Source organism: Dysidea avara, chromosome 1 (assembly GCF_963678975.1).
Source record: "Dysidea avara chromosome 1, odDysAvar1.4, whole genome shotgun sequence".
Taxonomy (NCBI): domain Eukaryota; kingdom Metazoa; phylum Porifera; class Demospongiae; order Dictyoceratida; family Dysideidae; genus Dysidea; species Dysidea avara.
Window position 1 is genome coordinate 35,174,211 of NC_089272.1, and position 22,780 is coordinate 35,196,990.

The window sequence follows — 22,780 nt, forward strand, 5'->3', positions numbered from 1 at the left end:
ACACGAAACCCAACCTGTATCAAAATTACGCGATCGATTTTTATGAATAAAAAAACTATTAGTTTTCGTATCTACCAGGCAAACCGCTTAGAGCAACGAGCTGAAAATCAGTATGTAGCTGGAATAATCATCATAGAAAGTCCTTGCAGTAGTACAGAAGAATCGGATTACAAATCACCGAGTTATGATTCGAAAGGCAACTAGGTGCAGCAAATGCGAGATCGAGATACTCTAATAGAACAGTCACCCTAATAAAGCATTCAGCTGCATTTACAATTTACTCAATTATATTACATTGTAAGTTATTCTGTAGGGAATTCAGCTACAAACAAGTCACCCTGTAGTCAGATCAGCTAGAAGAAGGTACCTAATAGAGAGTTCAGCTACAAATAAGCCATCATGTAGAGAGTTCAGCTCAAATACATCACCCTGTAGAGAATTCAGCTACAAACAAATTGCCCTGTAGAGAGATCAGCTAGAAGAAGTTACCTTGTAGAGAGTTCAGTTACAAAGAAACAATCATGCAAAGAGTTTAGCTACAAACAAATCACCCAGTAAAAAGTTCCACTATGAACAGATCACACTGTAGAGAGTTCAGTTAGAAACAAGTCATCCTGTAGAGAGATCAGCTAGAAGAAGTCACCTTGTAGAGAGTTCAGTTACAAAGAAACAATCATGCAAAGAGTTTAGCTGCAAACAAATCACCCATTAGAAAGTTCCGCTATTAACAGATCACACTGTAGAGAGTTCAGTTAGAAACAAGTCATCCTGTAGAGAGTTCAGCTAGAAGAAGTCACATTGTAGAGAGTTCAGCTACAAAGAAACTACCATGTAGAGAGTTCAGCTGCAAACAAATCGCCCTGTAGAGAATTCAGCTACAAACAAATTACCCTGTAAAAAGATCAGCAAGAAGAAGTTACCTTGCAGAGAGTTCAGCTACAAACAAATCACCCTGTAGATAGTTCAGCTACAAACAAGTCACCCTGTAGAGAGATCAGCTAGAAACAAGTCATCCTGTAGAGAGTTCAGCTAGAAGAAGTTACATTGTAGAGAGTTCAGCTACAAAGAAACTACCATGTAGAGAATTCAGCTACAAACAAATCACCCTGTAGAAAGGTCAGCTAGAAGAAGTTACCTTGTAGAGAGTTCAGCTACAAAAAAATCACCCTGTAGAGAGTTCAGCTACAAACAAGTCACCCTGTAGAGAGATCAGCTAGAAACAAGCCACCCGTAGAGAGTTCAGCTAGAAGAAGTTACATTGTAGAGAGTTCAGCTACAAAGAAGCTACCATGTAGAGAGTTCAGCTGCAAACAAATCGCCCTGTAGAGAATTCAGCTACAAACAAATCACCCTGTAGAAAGGTCAGCTAGAAGAAGTCACCTTGTAGAGAGTTCAGCTATAAACAAATCACCCTGTAGAGAGTTCAGCTACAAATAAGTCACCATGTAGAGAGTTCAGCTAGAAGGAGTTACATTGTAGAGAGTTCAGCTACAAAGAAACTACCATGTAGATAGTTCAGCTACAAAGAAACTACCATGTAGAGAGTTCAGCTGCAAATAAATCACCCTGTAGAGAATTCAGCTACAAACAAATCACCCTGTAGAAAGATCAGCTAGAAGACGTTACCTTGTAGAGAGTTCAGCTACAAACAAATCACCCTGTAGAGAGTTCAGCTACAAAGAAACTACCATATAGAGAGTTCAGCTACAAACAAATCGCCCTGTAGAGAATTCAGCTGCAAACAAATTACCCTGTAGAAAGGTCAGCTAGAAGAAGTTACCTTGTAGAGAGTTCAGCTACAAACAAATCACCCTGTAGAGAGTTCAACTAGAAACAAGCCACCCGTAGAGAGTTCAGCTAGAAGAAGTTACTTTGTAGAGAGTTCAGCTACAAACAAATCACCCTGTAGAGAGTTCAGCTACAAATAAGTCACCCTGTAGAGAGATCAGCTAGAAACAAGTCATCCTGTAGAGAGTTCAGCTAGAAGAAGTTACATTGTAGAGAGTTCAGCTACAAAGAAACTACCATGTAGAGAATTCAGCTAGAAACAAATCACCCTGTAGAAAGGTCAGCTAGAAGAAGTTACCTTGTAGAGAGTTCAGCTACAAACAAATCACCCTGTAGAGAGTTCAGCTAGAAACAAGTCACCCTGTAGAGAGATCAGCTAGAAACAAGCCACCCGTAGAGAGTTCAGCTAGAAGAAGTTATATTGTAGAAAGTTCAGCTACAAACAAGTCACTATGTAGAGAGTTCAGCTAGAAGAAGTTACCTTGTAGAGAGTTCAGCTACAAACAAATCACCCTGTAGAGAGTTCAGCTACAAACAAGTCACCATGTAGAGAGATCAGCTAGAAACAAGTCATCCTGTAGAGAGTTCAGCTAGAAGAAGTTACCTTGTAGAGAGTTCAGCTACAAACAAATCACCCTGTAGACAGTTTAGCTACAAACAAGTCACCCTGTAGAGAGATCAGCTAGAAACAAGTCATCCTGTAGAGAGTTCAGCTAGAAGAAGTTACATTGTAGAGAGTTCAGCTACAAAGAAACTACCATGTAGAGAATTCAGCTACAAACAAATCACCCTGTAGAAAGGTCAGCTAGAAGAAGTTACCTTGTAGAGAGTTCAGCTACAAACAAATCACCCTGTAGATAGTTCAGCTACAAACAAGTCACCCTGTAGAGAGATCAGCTAGAAACAAGCCACCCGTAGAGAGTTCAGCTAGAAGAAGTTACATTGTAGAGAGTTCAGCTACAAAGAAGCTACCATGTAGAGAGTTCAGCTGCAAACAAATCGCCCTGTAGAGAATTCAGCTACAAACAAATCACCCTGTAGAAAGGTCAGCTAGAAGAAGTTACCTTGTAGAGAGTTCAGCTACAAACAAATCACCCTGTAGAGAGTTCAGCTGCAAATAAGTCACCCTGTAGAGAGTTCATCTAGAAGAAGTTACATTGTAGAGATTTCAGCTACAAAGAAATCACCCTGTAGAGAGTTCAGCTAGAAACAAGTTACCCTGTAGAGAAATCAACTAGAAACAAGCTACCCGTAGAAAGTTCAGCTAGAATAAGTTACACTGTAGAGAGTTCAGCTACAAAGAAACTACCATTTAGAGAGTTCAGCTGCAAACAAATTGCCCTGTAGAGAATTCAGCTACAAACAAATCACCCTGTAGAAAGATCAGCTAGAGAGTTCAGCTACAAACAAATCACCCTGTAGAGAGTTCAGCTACAAATAAGTCACCCTGTAGAGAGATCAGCTAGAAACAAGTCATCCTGTAGAGAGTTCAGCTAGAAGAAGTTACATTGTAGAGAGTTCAGCTACAAAGAAACTACCATGTAGAGAGTTTAGCTGCAAACAAATCGCCCTGTAGAGAATTCAGCTACAAACAAATCACCCTGTAGAAAGATCAGCTAGAAGAAGTTACCTTGTAGAGAGTTCAGCTACAAACAAATCACCTTGTAGAGAGTTCAGCTACAAACAAGTCACCCTGTAGAGAGATCAGCTAGAAACAAGCCACCCGTAGAGAGTTTAGCTAGAAGAAGTTACATTGTAGAGAGTTCAGCAGTTTAGCTGCAAACAAATCGCCCTGTAGAGAATTCAGCTACAAACAAATCACCCTGTAGAAAGATCAGCTAGAAGAAGTTACCTTGTAGAGAGTTCAGCTACAAACAAATCACCCTGTAGAGAGTTCAGCTACAAACAAGTTATCCGGTAGAAGGATCAGCTAAAAGGATCACCTTGCAGAGAGGTCAGCTACAAAGAAATCACCCTGCTTCATCTTTTCTTCTTCCTGTAGTAAAGAAAAAAATGAAAGGTTAAAAAGCCCTAAAGCCGGCCATAGGCCGGCTTTGGGGTATACAAATGCAAAAAGAAGTGAAATCTAATCCAAAACAGCCAAGCTGTAAAAAAAGAGTGCGGCCCTGAGAAAGGCTATGGTGAAAAAAGATGTGAAATCCAAGGTGGCGGCCAAGAAATGGCTGTGATGGTAGGTTAATGGTAAAAATTTTAATAACAACAATTCAGTGAATTTGGTGCCGCTTGGTCTTGGCACAAAATTCACTTGAATTGTCATTATTAAAATTTTTACCATTAACCTACCATCACAGCCATTTCTTGGCCGCCACCTTGGATTTCACATCTTTTTCCACCATAGCCTTTCTCAGGGCCGCACTCTTTTTTTACAGCTTGGCTGTTTTGGATTAGATATGATATTACATTGGCAAAGTGAAACAAAAAAGTCCTCTCTATTATCCATATAGTACAGTTAAGGTGTGAACTGTACTTTATACACTAGTGATATGTACTGTCAGGATGCAAACCATTATAACTACACACAAGGATATTATGTAATGTATATAATTAATTTTGAAGTACAAAGTATGGATGAAATTACATACGTACTTGTTGCTGTAGGCATATGACCAATGAACGTTACACAATAAAGCATAGACATGAATGCAATTCTTGGCAGTCTAGAGGAATTGCCTTCAGGAGAAATAGATCTGAAATACTATTGTAGACTTTTCATTATCCAACTGTTGTTACAAAGAAGTTAGCAGCAACTTAAAAAAGCTGACTTTAGAGTGATTGCAGTATCCATGATGAGAAGATTTCATACCAGTACATTTATGTCAATTTTCATAATTACTGTATTCTCTTGAAATTTTATAGTTTTTGTACCCATACAAAAACAGCTTGGCTGTACAAAACAGGTGCATCCACGTAAAAGTAACTGGTACATGACTAAAAGAGCTGATATCCAAGAATGAATGTTAATACAACTAACTATACGTATGAAAATTTAACAATGATCCTTTTCATTGACATGTGTAGTCTTGCTACATTAGATTTTTGTAAAAAAATAATATTGTTAATCATATTGACTTCATTCTTGGCTGCACCAGATTTCAGCTCTTTCAGTCACCAGCTATTTGTATTTATGTGGATGTGCCCATTTTGGTCAGACCCTGTAGAATTTTCAGCTATGAATAAGTCACCCTGATCACCTGCACCCTGTAGAGAGTCCAGCCATAAACAAGTTACCCTGTAGGGAGTTTAGTAACAAAGTCACCCTGTAGAAATTTCAGCTATCAATGAGTCACCCTGTAGAGTTCAGCTATATTACAAGTCACCCTGTAGAAAGATCAGCTACAATCAAGCCACCATGTAGAGAGTTCAGCTACAATCAATTCACCCTGTAGAGCATTCAGCCATGTAAAAGTCACCCTGTAGATAGTTCAGCTATACAAACACCCTGAGCAAGGGCATGATAATCATTTTATTCAGTTTCAAATTATAAAATAGACACATACTGTAGTTGTACACCATACCCTTTTTCTTTTTCAACAATTCCTATAGTAAAGAAAAATTAAAAGGAAGCCTCAAAGCTGGATTGGAGTTTGCAATTACAAAAAGAAGTGACATCTATACCAAAACAGCCAAGTTGTGAAAAAGGGGTGTGGTTCTCCAAAAAAGCCAGGATGAAAAGTTGGGAAATAAAAAGTAGTCAAGAAATAGCTGCAATGATGTTAATGCCAATCATTTTTTAATAAAATAAATAATGATGGGTGGTCATTAAAAATGATTAGCATTAGCATCATAATAGCCATTTCTTGGTCACCACCTTTGATTTCAAAACCTTTTTCATCCTGGCCTTTTTGGATGGCCACACTCTTTATCACAGCTTGGGTGTTTTGGTATAGTATAGTAAACATGTACAGAATTATGTATGCGTACATACAAAATATGTAACCTGGTCTTACAAAACCAGTCATGCTATAAGACTGGTTTTGTCAGACTGGGCCACATGTAGTAGTGTTACCATACCTCAAATTCACAAGTGTGTATATTTGACTGGCATACATCTGAGAAGAGATGCAAATGGGTTAATCCAACATCTACTGTGTCAAGACACATAACATAGTGTGTAGTGTGATCAAGGAAATTGGTATGTCACATTATGTGTCATTAACAAGAAGAACAATATAATTATAATTCTCCACACACTAGTACATAGCTTCATTACCCTTAATTGGAATTAAGCAAATCATACATTAATATTTATTTATTGAAACTTCACAGCATAAAAGTTGAAGGTCTACAGGACTCAACGATCCTGTAGCCTGAAAAACAGATATACGTACATATGGTACGTGCATGAGTGATTTACAAGTTAATTGTGTTGAGTCATTGATCATAGTTAATTTTGTTGAAAGTGTGGAAGTTTGTTGAAGCTGGAATGGCTGAACATCGATAACAGGGACAAACAGTATGAAAGATGTACTGTAAAATTAGGGTTAAAGTTGATTAAGAATTCTTCCCAGAGATCATTCTTTATTCTTTAGGCAAACAATTTCTTTTCCCTTCTTATCACTAAAAGTAGTTCTGGGTAGAGTATATGGTATTGTCTATGCTTACAAAATTTTCTATGAATTTCCCATCATATACGTACAGCCAAATAATAGCACTATACATGTATATAGATTAATGCATGGAGTATACAGAAAGTAATACACAGCTGACTGATGAGAGGTAATTTTAGAATATGCAAGTTGGATGGAGTATTTACAAATAATAATTGTGAGGAAGTACATATCAAAAGATGTACATACATGTGTAAAGATACATAGACACACATGTACAAATTATTCTGTGTTTTTCGTATTAACGTATTTTATTGTAATTACCATATAGTCATGTATTTAAATGGTTCTAATACAATATACGGTCAGTGATTTTCTCTCTAAGTGTGACTGAATCCTCATCCCTCAACAATCAGTTTGCAGTAGTGTGAGATGACATTGATTATACAGGTATGTAACTAAAAGATTTTTTGTGCTAGTCAGTGTAAAGTATTAAAAGGGCACTACTTTAATAATTCTCAACTGACTGAGTGTGTTTATCTATATTAATGTATCAATGTAGAATCAGATTTACTCCAGCTATTGTAATAACGTTTGCCGCCTTGTTGGAGTATGTATATTGATTGTAGTTTTCACCACAAGCTGATGGTGCTGCCGCACAACAAAGGGATAACCATAATGCTTTTTTCTGTTTCTTATTAATAAATGGTTTTTATACAGTACGGTAGGTATCCATATGTAGATAATTAATTTTCCAACAATGAAACATCCTAATTAAGAAGTGTCTAATACCACTGTGTCTATTCTCTATGAAGGAAAACAATGGCAACAATGGAAAAAAAAGAGATTCAATCAATAGAGGTTGGCTGAAACTCTAAAAAGGTACATACTCTATGGTGTAGGTTGTGGTGTGTTTCCTAGGATCCCACATTCATTATTGTCATGCAAGTTGGCAAAATCAGAGGCAAATGAAAAGCATTTGGCCATTGTTAGTGGCCTTTAATGGTCTTTAGGTTTTTACTGCAAATACTTCATAGTGGTTAACCGCAGTAAAATTTGTGTTGATTTTATCTCACATGTTTTCTTTTTGTCCAGTAACTCTACATATTATTGTACTACCATGGAACAAGAACAAACTGCATATCTTAAGATGGTGTGCAGTAAATCCCCCATTACTGTTGAGTCGTTGTGCCGGGCACATTGTGCAGCGCACATTCTATAATGCAAGTAAATTCGTCACCAATGACAGGAGTCCAAAATGTCTTTGTAAATGTGGTTACCATGTATATCAGTGTTTAACAATGCTTATCCTCTTCCAACACGTACAGTATCAAGTAATTGAAATAAGACCTTTGCCAATTTTATTTTCATGGAAAGCTGCAGTCACAGAAATTTGTGTTGTGCTCTTAGGAATTGTGATAAATAATTGTGACTGGGTCTGCAAAAATAGGGCATGTGGACACATGATTTTTGACTACTTTTTCACACTTTCATCAGTCATAACTTTTTGTATCATTATGCTATGGCAATGCAATTTTTAGCTATTAGTAAGCATTTAATTGACGTTATGATGCAAGTTACAGTATGCAAATATTCTGTCCCAGTACTGAGTATTACCCACAAATTTTATTACCTACCCATGGGTAATTTACACCCCTAGGGCAGGTAAATTCAAAGAAGTTTGCAACTAATAAAAGTAATCATAACTTCAGAATGTATCACCTACTGTATTAGCTTCAAATAAAATTCAAGTTATTTTTGTTCATCAAAACCTTTTAGTTGATACCATGTTTTAACAAGTTAATTAATGCCCCAAACGAGGCAAAAGACAAAAATGATCAATTTTCAGTGCAATAATGGCCATAAAAGTCACCAAAGGTTAAATCTGTGTTAAATGTGCTGCTATATTGTAATTCAATAATGGATATACAGGGCTACAGACTTGACATTTTTACTGTTAGACATTGCTGCAGCCTGACAGGTGCTTTTTGACATACTGCACTAATACATATCATGCATGTATCATGGGCTTACACGTGTACCTTTGTCCTCCTTTGTATCCCATTTATTACTTTTTTGCTCCATGAAAGTGTGAATTTGTAATCAGAGTTGGGGCAACTAGTTACTTTTGTAACTACAAGTTATGTAAAATCAGTTATTTTAAAAGTAACTAGTAATATAACTAATTACAAGCTTTGTAACTTGTAACTAGGAGTAACTCTCTGAAAAGTAACCAGGTTACAATTACAATAGTTACATTGTAACTATAGGTACTTATGCTTTAAAAGCAAGAACACTTCAATTTTTGTGCTACAGCCGCATTAAGTAGACACTTTCTGTGTACTGTTCTTCATGATTCAGCTTCAGTAACAAAAGTAGGTAACAATTGAAACTGTGCTGAAATGGCAACAGAATTATTATTTTCAGAAAGTACACATACATATGTATAGTTCTCTTATTCCTTTGCTAAAGTATATTTGGGGAAAATAATCATGTTACAAAAGTTAACAAACAAGCATAATTTATTTATGAAAATAAATAGATACTTAGTTATATTTTAAAAAGTAAATTACATCAGATTAAAGTAACAAGTAATTAGTTACTTTTCTGAAGTACGTAACTACCTCAACTCTGTAATGGTATGTAATGACTTGTCTCTGCTAACTATCATGAATTATGGTCCATATTTTTCATAGTACGATCTGGAGTGATTGCAGAGGCACTTATTATACTGTTCTGCTGTTGACAGGCTGAACATAACTGCAAATAAAGAATAATGATAATCATTTTTTATGGAATAATATTACTCCATCTAACAACATTAAACAAGAAAACACTTACAGGTGGCTGAATATAAAATTTTAAAAAAAAATTACTGAAATCTGATTTTTTTTCTGCCAGCCTGCTTGCCAGCCTGACCGCAGTTGCAAGGCTGGAGATCAAATGAAGCAGTGCACTGCCACCACTTTATGCCACAATAATAAACTTACCAGTGGCATGTACTTTTTAGGTTCCAATGAGTGTATGCCCTGTGTGCCTCATCTTTTCTTTTATCTTCAATCAGACTGGTTGTCGTCTTCTTCATGCAATGAAACCATATCAAAGTGTTAATTTTCTATATCAACACTTTCCTTGAGCAGCATATTCAGATGCCACACACTTATTTAAAGCACTTATGCTTGGTAGATAGCTGTAACTTCATGATAGGTTCAAGGCCACACACATTAATGATCTTGGTTGATTATTCCTGGTTGGTTGATAACGAATGAGCACCTCTTAACAATCTATTTACCCTATCATGATGATCACATCCCCTTGTTATTAGTCTAGCTGTATTCATAATGCTAGCACAGTGAAAAATATGAAATAGTGACACACCCTCTCATACGTGAAAGGCTGACTTAAGATACTCTAATAAAAATTAAGTAGGGATCCAAATGATAAAAGTAGTGAAACAAGAGATGAATGATGGTATTACAGCATAGCTTGGAGGGAAAATCCCTACAATTCCCTACTTTGGCACTGAACAAAACAGTAATTGTTACAACATGCAAATGCAGACATTTTCCCACTGAGCTATGCTGTAATACCATCATTTGTGACCCAGTCTGAGAAAACCGGTCTTATCGCCCATGTCAGCAGATTCGATTTTTCACCCAGGACACACAGCTACATAATAAAGTGTCTAATTCCACATTTAAAATCAGCTAGACTTGAGTGGTCTGGTTTTGCTGGCTGCTTTTCCCGAGCCCAGTGGCGATCCGTACGTGTGGCGTGGGGCCTTAATGGAGCTGTGGTCAGCCTGTGAATGACTGTATGTGGCGGCACAGCTCTGTGGTGTTGAATAACTACCTCTGCTGTGAATTTCCTTTCATTTTAGCCAGTTTTGAGATCTCAATAGCTCAAAACTTGGCCTAATTCATCCCTTGGCCTTCCTTTCAATTTTTGAACACCATCTTGCCTGCCTTCCAGGGCCCCCGCCTCCCACCCAATTTGCAGCTCGCCTGATACAGTCAACCTCGGTTTAAAAACTATCTAAAATGGCGGGAAACTTAGTTGTTGGCTACTTGCACAGTGGATGCTCTGGAAGGTAAGGAATTGGTGTAAAACGTGTGAAAATTTGGTACACATAGCTTCAACCATTAGCAAGCTACAACACACTAAATGCTTAAAACCGGCATTTCTCGATACTTTTAAATAGGCGATAAGCCCGGTTTTGTCAGACTGGGTCACATTTATGTATTGTCCCACTACTTTTTATCACTTGGTTCTCTGTTGTAAGTTTCAGTATACTAGTATATTCAATTAGGGATCATGTTCTACCTATAGAATAGAAAGTAATGAAACAAGGAAGGTCACCTACAACTGCAGGCACAGTAATAAATAGTACATGTAAGCACAGTAAGGATTGATTTCTAAACTACAAATTTTGCATTAATGAAATACAATGTGTATATGTGGTACCTGTACAACTCTTCAACCAGCCAGGGTGGCCATATCCTCGAACAAAATCAAATCCATACACTATAGCATTCATTAGAGCTCTATTATTAGAATGACGTAATTGAATCAGTCCTTGTGTCACATTAATTTGTGTAGCATAAGCTTCAGTGATATTGTTTCTTACAATAGGGATCCAATTATATGATACAAGTGAACTGTTCATGCCTCCAGCTGTTAAAAAGATTGCTTCAGGTTGATGATATTCTGGAAACACAATGATATTAATGTGGTGATCATATAAATCAAAAAAGAGTTGGATAGTGGATGATGTAATTATGTTGGTATAATGACTAGCAGGTGGTACTAGTGTCATCATTGGACCTCCCTCGTAATCTTCAAGATAATAATTGCTAAACTGAACTACCAAAATTTTTTTAGTTGAATGAATCACACAAAAGTCCAGATTAGTTAATGTTGCAATGCTATAGTCACCAGCATCTAAGGAATAGTTTCTTTGTGTGGTACTACAGTACAATTGACAATCCGTGTCATTTTCAGCTGCAATTATTTTAATAGTGTATCTATCTTGACCAATTAAGGGAGCAAAATAGTATACCTCACCCCACAATTCGGTTGGCAACATTTGTTCCACTAGAAAATCACAAAATGCCACAACAGTTGGTATTGATCCACATTCATGTCCACTGAACACAGACATTGCTTTATTAGCAACAACTTTTGTCCCTGTCATATCTGTACCTGCTTCTGAAGCAGTAATGTATACGATATCTAGTCTATTAATCTGATAAGAGTAAACTATTCCTTCAGTAAGTGAAGTCCAGTTAGCAGTGTTGTTAATCTTAATGCTAGCATTTACTGGAACTGTCAAAGTAAACATTGTTTCATCTCCTGTGCCAACTAATACTACTGAAGTATCAGCACTTAAAAAATCACCCATGATAGATACTGCATAATACACATATTCTTCAAGGCTTAAATCCACTTTGAATAGAGACAAAAATGTCCCAGTGTTGAAAATATTGTTGTCGCTGTTCATTTGACCTATCAAAGTCACTTTTTCACTACTAGTTTTTATGTAGATTCCTTCCTTGTAGTCATTTTGATACGCATTTGGGTAAGAACGTGATATTCCAGTAAGATTAACAGGTAAATTCAAAAACACACTACCATTGAAACTACCCTCAAAGTGGTATCCTGTAACTGGTGCATCGATTGTATAATTTACGACTTCAGGTTCATTTGTCAGTAAAAGAACAGAACTCTGAGCTTCAAGATTTGGAATTAATCCCAAATAGAATTCTGCATCATTTGCACTACATTCTGTGTAAATAATAAAAATATAAACCTTTGGCCATACCAAATTTATCTTATGTTTCATGGAGTGTTTGCCCTCTATGCTGTAGTAGTGACTGGGTAGGTCAAAAAACAAACAAAAATGTATATCATTTCAGCTGCAACTGACTGCTCTATTAGAGTATCTCAATATTTATATACAAGTGCAGGTGTGTTAAAGTTCTTCTGAAATAAAGTAAGAGAGCTCCATTTTCCTTCCCTTAGCTATTACATCTCTTACTACTTGCACAATATTTAAGGGTCTACAGCCATATTTGCAGTTTTTTAAAGAGAACACATTATTTATTTTGCATTTATTTTTTTAATTTGCCAAAACACTGATGCATCGCATCTGTGAATCATAAGATAAATATGTCATGGCCTTTAGTATGTACTGCAACTGGTATAATTAGCATACATCATATCTATACATAATTATCTAGACCAAAATTATGCATAAGTACTGCAACTGGGTTTGCAGGCATGTGTGACAAACTACACTTAATCACATAACAGGCCATATTTCAATACTGGGATAAATTATCTCCACTCTGTAGCTTGTATTATGAAGCTAATTGAATGTTTAATAAGGGCTAAAAATCATGTAGCCATAGCGTGATGTCATAAAAGGTTGTGAGTCACAAAAGTCAGGGCAAATTTCATATGCCAATACACATGCCCTGCTTTCACAGGTCTGATCGCAACTAATGAACACTAGTCTACTTTCATTTGTGAACAATAGCATATTATGTGGTTGAAATTACATTTGAGAAATTCAAACAAGTATACTGCAATATGTGTACGCATAATGATGGCAAACTATTAACCTACAATATTGCTGCTCTTTACAGTTAGCAATGTACAACCAACTATGATGAGTGCTATGTATGTAACTGAAACATCAATGAAAAAGGCTAGAATTTGACCTTGGTGATGCAATAAATGGTACTGCAGAGGCAGTTCTAGGGAGTTACAAGGGTGCCATGGAATCCCCATTTTGGAAAAGCTTTGACCACTTTTGGGTGAACCATTTGAAAGATATTCTACTGACCAAGCAAATCTCATTCACTGTAAATGGCCTCTCTTTGGGAATCACCTAAAACTACTTCTCCAGTCAAGTGTGTTAAGCACCTTTAAAAATAATAGAATGATGTTTATAAATGCTTTGTTAAGGCTTCAGGTCTTTCTGTAGAACCCCAGAATGGTGAGATTTATCTAAGAAAAAAACATTGTCTGTCAATTTCAAAATTCTGATATACCACAGCAAGCTAGACAAATGGCTGTAGTGGCATGCCTCAAAGTGGAATTCCCCTTGTCTGGGTCTGCCACTGTGGTGATGTTTGATGCACACAGCCATACTAGTTGATTGCTAATTTTATGAACAGTTTTTCTCAAGCAGATACTTTAGCAGGCACTTGTAGTGTTTCTGTGACTGGTCATGTCCACCATTCAGGTTGAAGCACTTTCTCCTTTACAGGGCTGATATAACCACTGTACAGCACATACACAAACACTCATTCAGAGGTTTTAGGGTTAGGCCACACCCAATTTAAGTAAACACAACAAAAATAGTTTTAACATGTAAGAACACCAGACCTTCAATACAACCTGTAAACAACCTCCATTTTTGGAATGAAGGTCTATTTTTTGTACCTCGAAGCTTGCTTATTACTTACACACCTGGGTGTATATGCATACACTCGAAAATGCACATGAGCCTCCACCTGTAGCCATTCTTTTATTTTTGATTGATCATGCTCAATATTAACTTGTCTAGTTTGCTCAGAATAAATTACACCTGGACATGGACTTACTTTTATAAAACTACTTGTGCTTGAATTAGCTATTCTATTACCAGCTTAGTTACTCAGGCAACCAACTAAAATTAACAACGTCAACAAGGAAGTGTGAAAAAAAATTCCTTTTTGCTATATCTGTGGTCAGTTTCCTTGGAATCCATACATAAACAAAAACATGGAATATGGATTTCACACCTTGGTGATAGTAACCTTTGTGGTGGTATGCATTTATGAATAAGTAGTTGACTACAGTATATACATGTAATATAAAATAATTAGTTTGATTAGGGATCATAGAAAGAAACAAGTAAGGTTGCCTACACCTGCAGATATACTAGTGAACATTCAATCAATCATTTCTGATTAGTTAGTTAAATTTAGGAAGCTGGCTAGATCAGAAACCTATAAGTGACATCATGCAACCTACAATAACTTGTTTACATAATAAATCAACCAGTTATAACATCATCATCAGTGATTTAGAAAAGAACGCACAGTTACATAATAGCATGGCAGCTATTAAAGTTATGCATGTGTAAAAACAGCACTAACCTTGACATTCAGCATGATTTATTATTGCCAGTAAACTCCCCAGCAGTATTAGCTGCATCAATCTGCTAAGCTACATGTGACAAGGTTAACATACGTGTATACATAACAGTGGTCAACAGCTGAATCTGACTCATGGGACATAATATAATTGACACACGATGTCACACATTAGATACTGTATGCAATTGTGACAGACATTTGGAAAATCACCAGTAAACAATGAAATTTAATGCAGGGCTGCTAAAAGTAGAAAGTACTTCACTTTTTTCTTGTAACACAAGGTGCATAAATAACACTAGACATTCAACAAAGACAATTTCATTTGAGATATCAAATGGACCCATGTGGTTATATATAATAAGTTGGCATGAACCTGATAACATAGGCCACTACACAATATTCATAGGATTTTCAGAGCATGGCACTCTAATCATAGGCTACACAGTAGCTGTTATCTGTGAATAAATTACAGGTCAGATTTTACTGGTAAAATCAGTGCTTAGTTAAACCCTGTAGCTACTGACTCCATCATGAGCAGCTCCAGGAATTTTGGTGATTAGTTTCCAAATTTGTACTACACATGGTGTGGCATGCCGGATTCTTTGGCCACATGACACACTACCATGTGTCTTGATCTCAAGTTTTCTGGAAGCATCCATGTCCTCAGATGCCTTTTTATATATAAATCTATAATTTTCAGGAACCCTTTTTAAAATCCTAAAATTTGCCACTGCTGCAGGCATGGAGCAGGCCAAACAGTTAAAGGGGTGGGGCAATGTTAAGTTGGAAGCATGCAATAGACATGAATGTGATTCTAGAGGAGAGGTGGTGTTACGGAATGCCCCCAGGAAATTTTTCACATTTTAACAGTCTGAGTGATAGGATTTTAGACCATTTTCACCACATTGTTACTGCAACTTCCAGTTTTGAGAAATATAAATTTGTGACCCGGTCTGCGAAAAGGGCTCTTATAGCCTTTCCAATTGCATATATATGGTAACCCATAACTTGACTGGTGAATACGGTACAAGCCTACAATTTGGTCACTCAACAACCCTAACCTGGCAGTAGCTGTGGGTGTAATTACATGGTGATAGCGTTAGTAGATTAGGAGTTACGATTAGCCAAACATGGATAATTGGAAAGGCTATAAGAGCCCTTTTCGCAGACCGGGTCACATTTGACTGTTCTATTAGAATGGCTAACTGCATTTTTAGAGTATGTCAATTTGAACCATTGTAAATCAAAACAAAATATATTCTCCATGGTCACTGACAAGTTTTCAGGTTTTCTTTCCCAATCAAGCAACAAAAAAGTTGCCCCACGTGCATCTTTAGCTGGTTTTGAAAAACAATGTCTTCAGCATCTTATAAAGTGTACTAACCAGCTGGCTACTTGCTAACTCTGTCTCTTTCACCTGAGACCAGGTCTGTTAGGCAACAATAATTACGCACAAAATATCACAGCTACCTGAGGCTGAGTTTAACATATTATGTAGGGTCCGCAATCTGAAAAAATCAGCTTTTACAAATTGACCCCCCTACTATTCAAGAATGTTTATTGTAGTATCCCATTGCTAAATCCACCATGAAACCAGAGGCATGATTATTGTCTTCGCAGAAGTATCATTTTAGTATCTGATGCGATGAAAAATTTATTTTAAAATTTCTGTGCTCCATGCAAAGGACCAGATGAAACTTGCTTCTTAGCCAGATCATATCCAGAGTTGTAACAGTTGTAGTTAAAAAGTACACTGAGCAAAGAGTTGCTGGGTGCCTGGCACAGGGTTGCTTTCTACAAAACTAACAAAGAAATACAAATATTTGATTTCAAGCTTCCCTACCAATCAGCAAACTCTTCCTTATAGTGTTTCGATATAGTTGGATGCATGGTCTGTCTATGCTGTTAATCTGGAAAATATTTGAGGCTTCTCACCAAGTGTCAAAATCTTCTGCAGCATTAAAAAATTAGATCACACTTTTTAGCCGTTTCCAGTGCTTCTGCAGCCACAACAGTGGTCAATTATTGACTATAACTATGGTAAAAAATGTCCCTGGACGTTTGATAGCAGCGGTTCTCAATTATTATTTCATTCACAGCTTCCATGTGTAGTTATAAGGCTATGATCACAGGAGGCAGCTAAATCGTCCAAATTTGACTTCCCCTCTCATGCTCCACAGCAGTTTCAAATCTTTAGTAGATCACCCTACATCACCATCATGTTGTAAAATATCCCAAAACAAACTGACAAAGCACAATATCTTTCATTTTCAATTCGAGCTAGGTGGAGCTGCTGGTGTACATCATATGAAATTACAAAAACACCAACTGCTACTAGTACCAAACGTTTTGGACCATCATTTATCATACAAAATTGGGTGACTAGTGTGGCATCAGAAGTACTGGAAAGGACTTTGGCACCATTGAGAGAATCCCATGAAATGATGCATGAAAATTTTGATGCTTTTAGCCCAGATGGTGAGAAGTGTCAGATCCTTTCCAGACTAACAGCTTAAATAGACTATGCATCCAACCTTATCACATCACTATGAGGAGGAGTTGTCTTGGCAGGTAGGGTGGCTTGACTTCAAAAATTTGTGTTCTGTTTTCTAATTTTAACCTTGTGCCTGGAACCCAGTGAATAATTTTAATTTGCTTATTACTGTGTGTACTTCTTAACTACAATAACTCTAGATAATACTTAGCTAAGTAGGAAGTTTTATCTGGTCCTTTGAGTGGAACAATTTTAAAAACAAATTTTGCATTTTGCGAGATACTAAAATTGATATTTCTGTGAAGACAACAATTGTGTCTCTGGTTTCATGGTGGACCTAGCTATGGAATACTACAATGAACATCCCACTGCAACGGTAGGGGGATTGATTTGTAAAAGTTGATTTTTCAGATTGCGGACCCTAAGGCAGGAAAACTAGAATACTTGTTTCTCATCCACATATTTTGAAATTTGTACATGGGCGTATTATCACTCATTATTGAAGAAATTATCAACAGGTTATCTATTATTATTATAAGGCCAGGCAAACTTAAATAATTGTTTCTCACTACTTCCCACTTCCCACATCCCTTTTACCCCACTGCCTCTAATTTCATTATTGCTGTTATCAATCACATGCACACGTATTTTGATGCTAAGAAGGCTGGATATCATTTTTACAGCACAGCAAATGTCACTTGCACGTCAAAACTGTGGTAAAACATAAGTACTAGTTTTAAAAGGCTTTAGCTAACCTTTATAGTAGCAGACAGCTTGATTTGGAGTATTTTCTTTAATAATAAATACTGAAAAACGACCTCCCACCCATATGGAAATCCGAATTTTTGCAACAAGTAATCAAGTTTGCCAGGCCTATATGTTAGCTAAGATTTCTATAAGCTAATGCTTACGTTTTACTGCCTTTGTTGAGCAGTAATACAATTCCTAGATCCTGTGCTGTACAACAATGGCCAGTCTTCCCAGCATCAAATTACATGCGCACATGACAAATATCTGCAATCATGAAATTTGAGGTGGTGGAGTAAAAAAAAAATGGGTATCACTCTTTTCACCCTATTTCATGTCCCTATAAAACTTAGACAAATAAGGTAACCAAAACGGAAAAAAATGTAATCCTGATCCAGGTTCAAACCTGGGACAACCAGTGTGATAGCCCAGTATGCTACCAGATGTGCTACTGCTGCTAGCTCCCTTGCTTCTGGCCTTTCTTTTCTATCTTATATAAATGTGTCTCAAGAAGTAAGCTGTATTATTATTATTATTATTATTATTTATTGTTAATCAGCAGGACCCTCCAGGGGTATAATGCTGATGTGCAATTACATGTGTACAATTTCAATTAGTTATAATTACTTAACTATATAAGTATGTACAATTATGACAAGTTACTTAATTATATACATATGTACAATTACAATAATAAACTATAAAAATATATACAATTACGATAAGTTACTTAGTACATAGTAAGGAGAACCCAAGGGGTAGGTAACGAGCTAAAATTGTCTACGAAATTTCAAAGATGACTGCATCTTTCAGAAATATGACTACCCATATTTCATCTTTCAAGACAAATTTCAGTTCAAGCATCTCCGTAAAATTCAGTAATTCTAAAATTAGTAAATCCGTAAATTATAGACTAAGTAAAATTCTGTTAATTTTTGTTACATCTTTTCGATTGTCAAATTTCAATTTTAAAACTGCACAAATTTCAGGCAATATGTCATCTTTCAGAAATGATTTCAGAGGTGATCTACGAAATTTCAGGTCGTTACCTACCCCTCGGAAGAACCTAACCCTAAAGGTGAAGAAGAAACCGAAAGTGAACCCTAACCCTAACGCTAATACTACTTGTCGCATCCCCTAAAGTATACTACTCGTGGCAACTACTATACGTGTCCACTAAAGTGGACTACTCGCGCGAGGAGTCCGACACTTTGTGAAATCTCGTACGCTCCCTGCAGAAATCAAGCATCTAACTTCCGTGTTTCTCTGTAAATTGGAGAAGATATTCCGTAAGCTATAGCTTGCGTGGGTGGAAGTCAGCAGAAATCAACGTGGAAATCAGAAATCATGGTAGAAATCTGGAATCTCGTACGCTCTTCATTTCCGAAGTGTCGGACCCCTCGTACTCGCAGCAACTACTAGACGCGTGCCCTAAAGTCAGAGAGAGAGAGAGAGAGCAACCACAGTAGGAAGTCTGGATGCGTTTGAGCTTAATATTACGCCATGAAAGTGGTGAAAAGAGTAAAAACCGGTAAAAAATGAGGGTGGGGAAGAGAAACAATTAATCAAATTTGCTTGGCCTATTACATAGGTGTGACTAAAGGATGTTCGTCCTTTCACTTTTCCCCAGAGCGCTCGCCTTGGTGGTGAAGCAACGTGCTACTGACCGGTGATACCCTTTCTCGTATAATTCGATCGCGATAATTCTGTAAACTAATTGTTGTGTATATACGGAGAAAGTACAAGGAGAGAATGAGGTGGTTGCCAATCTCCCTCGTTAATTATTTCTCGTTAATTATCTATGGTTCAGCAGAATAGCTACTCCTGTGAAAATCCAACTTTTCACAGGAACATGCCTGACATCGCACGTGGTCTGTAGACGAAAGTACTGAATGTCGGATATAGCTAGCTAGCTCGACTTATCATGTGACTGGCAGTAAATACTGAACCCTACAGTTAGCACAAGCGTACAATCAATCTAGAACTTACGTTCATTGCGTTAGCTATGAGCTATCTGCAGCGAGCAATCCACAATACGAAAACCATATACTGAAAGTGAAATATGATTGGTATTTCCCAGAATTCGTTTAATTACGGGGTCACGGGTTCAACTTACAGATCAACCGGGCCTGCGAAAATAGGCACAAACTTCACCCCGGCACAAAACCGCTTACCTCTCAGTACAGGAATAGAATATCTGTATATCACATAACCGATTAAATATTTAACAAGGGCCACTGAAAATTGCAATCATGTATGGTCATAGATAAGCATGATACCATAAAGTCATGAGTCATGAAAGTTTAGGTTAATTTTATGTGCCCACATGCCCTATTTTCGCAGGCCCAGTCAAGTTAATGTTACTGTGTGTAAAATAGTTGTACAGCAACCTATGGCCAATGGGGTAAGTGGAATTCCTCCGGTCTCATCAAATGTTAATGACTTCTGCATGGGGAGAGAGACATTTGTCTACTCCTTGTTTTTCAACTCCTAGTAATCATTCACCAACTCCTACGGGGATTTAGAGAAGACGTGAAAAGGATACAGGAGGTACGTAGAACATGGCTCATTCACACCTTTAATTTTGTCTACAACAGAACTGAATGGATAGCTAAATGATGAATCTTGTGCTTTTTATAAATACTTTTTCTTCCTTGCTGTGTAGCTGTGTGAGAAGTGGTCTGAAGCATACAGTATGCTATTGTGATGGGGCGGCTTTGTTGTCACACTGTTGTGTCCTGCCATCAGATGTGTGAGAGGTTCTTGCTCTTCTGCAGGAAGTTTTTGTCTATCAGTGTTGACGAATTCAGTCAAGGCTGGATTGACTACATTAGTTTTGTGACTGAATTTTGTTTTGTGTAAATTATATTGTATTGCTTTTGATCACAGTGATAGTACAAAAAAAAGTTATGTTATTTATCATAACCCTTGTTCTAAAGGCACTGTATCTTGGGTACGATTACACAAGTATAAGCCTCCTCTATCCAACGAAAACAAATTAAATTGATGCTAAAGTGTTGACAGGTTTCACTTTTACAACAGATGGGTAGAAAATGGCAACATGTGCAAAAGAAAATCCATTGGAGAACCTATCATGACATTCACATTCTAATTAAACAGTGCTACCATGACAATCACAAATAGTCAATTGTAGTCCAGTAGACAGCAAGGTAAAGTTTCCAAAATGGTCTATAGTTTATATTAAAGCAATATTCCACCTGCTGGATAGATGTAAGCATTTGCCATAGCAACCATGCAAATTTAAATATATATAGCTGCATAATAGCCATGCCAATTTTGCAAAAAATAGCAACAAATTTTTACTTTAAAATCTTTCCTTCTGCCTCCTATTTGCTATGCAATATTCCTACTGCGCTCAAGATACCATAATGGAAATGCACAGCAGGGATATATTATATTATAATTATATTATAACACTTCTTATTGTTTTAGATTTAATATTGTGCACTACTCCTGGACTCCAGCTTGTTTCAGTTCTTTTTTTGACATGCTATGATCCCTACTCTAGTTGAAAATTCCAAATTTTTCGTGTCCTTATTAAGTTTAAAGTCCCCTGAGGATTAAGTACTGAGTAGTCCTTACAAGTTTGTATGCATGCAGGCATATATCATACAATTGGTTTCCAATCATTCTAGGCCTTGACTGCACTAGTTTATAGTCTGTATAAAGGTTTTTAATGCTTACCATTACAAATCATGATGTTCTACTTGGACTTGAATTTGATTGAATGCTGGGTGTGACTTGGACCTACCCAAAATAAATGCCCGATCTCATATAATGGCTCTATTCATTTATAGGCCAGGTCAAAACTGCTGATAGCCAGGAAAAGCATTACAAGGAAATATGATATGTATCAATAAATTGTTACTGTAACATAATTATGTGACTGGATTTGCAAAAAGGTACCCTTTCCACACAGTTTACATGCTCGCGGAAATATTATAACACTTGAATCCTTGTACTGATTAAGTTGCTCGTTATATCACAATGTAGCCAGATACTGTAGTTTCACTCATGGAAAATTTCATACAGTTATATGCAATTATAAGAACGTTATGGAGCTTCACAGTATTATGAATCAAGAACTGTTCAAAAAGCACCTCTGCAATCAAAGTAGCCACTATGAAAAATATGAGTGATTTCCGTTACAAAGGGTAGTCATCACATGCTATTGTCAAATCAACACTTTTTGCTGTCAGCAAAGATGAATGGGACACAAAGGAGGACACTGGTAAGTCCATGAAGATTGAAGAATGCATTGTACGTACTGCGGTATACCAAAAGGCACCTCTTGGGCCGAAGTGACGTCGAACAGTGAAAAAATCAAGCCCATAGCCTTAGCTGTTTAATATCTAGTTACACTTGTCTGAAGGCACCAGTCAGTCAGTCAGTTAGGTTACACAGTCAAGTCAGTCACTAGGAAATTCTGTTTAAAAAAAGAATCCATAGCAACTTGTTGAAAGGACTTAGGGTCGATGTGAAGGCTTGTTTGGGCTTGGTTTTACCTAACCAATACTGCTTCATCGCCAGGGAAATGAGTACCAACATTCAGTACAGCACAACAATTTATCATGTAAAGAATTGGTTTCTCATGGATGGATCTACAGAGGGTACATGAACCCTCTTGGAAGTTTTATAAAATGATATATTCTAATAGAGCAGTCACGTATACTCTAATAGACCATTCACGACAGATCTATTAATGGATAAGGAACTTTATTGTTGGAAATGATGTATAGAATGTTGAATTCAGGGTTTTTTCATTGAGGAAGGATTGCTGTATTTCTAAACCAGATATTAAATATAGGTGATGCAACACTGAGTGTGCGCTTCTTGGCAACTATTTTTGGTCATGCATGGGAATAGATAGATCTCATGTATTTATATTATGCACTTGGGTGTATAAGATCCTTGATACACTTTTAATTGTAGTTAGAAGTCATAAAAACCTTATAATTCATTCCATTTTGTCATGCCTGTGTGTGTAGGTCTACTAGCTACTGTACGTAGCTCAG

At 36.9% G+C, this 22,780-nt stretch overlaps 1 protein-coding gene across 3 annotated transcripts in view; it reads right to left on the reverse strand.

The window, feature by feature from the left end:
• LOC136263155 (uncharacterized) overlaps positions 1–19,788 on the reverse strand; it is a 31,917-nt gene extending 12,129 nt beyond the window's left edge. For 2 of the 3 annotated variants that reach the window (XM_066057668.1, XM_066057661.1), the window contains exons 1-4: positions 19,734–19,788; positions 14,504–14,573; positions 10,821–12,140; positions 5,821–5,858 (exon numbers count right to left, since the gene is read on the reverse strand). In XM_066057668.1, coding sequence (XP_065913740.1) covers positions 5,821–5,858; positions 10,821–12,140; positions 14,504–14,573; positions 19,734–19,739 — 1,434 coding nt within the window. In that variant the 5' untranslated portion in view covers positions 19,740–19,788. The remainder of the gene's footprint in view (positions 1–5,820; positions 5,859–10,820; positions 12,141–14,503; positions 14,574–19,733) is intronic. The other variant, XM_066057676.1, reaches the window with a different exon arrangement.
• Between the last annotated feature and the right edge of the window lie 2,992 nt (positions 19,789–22,780).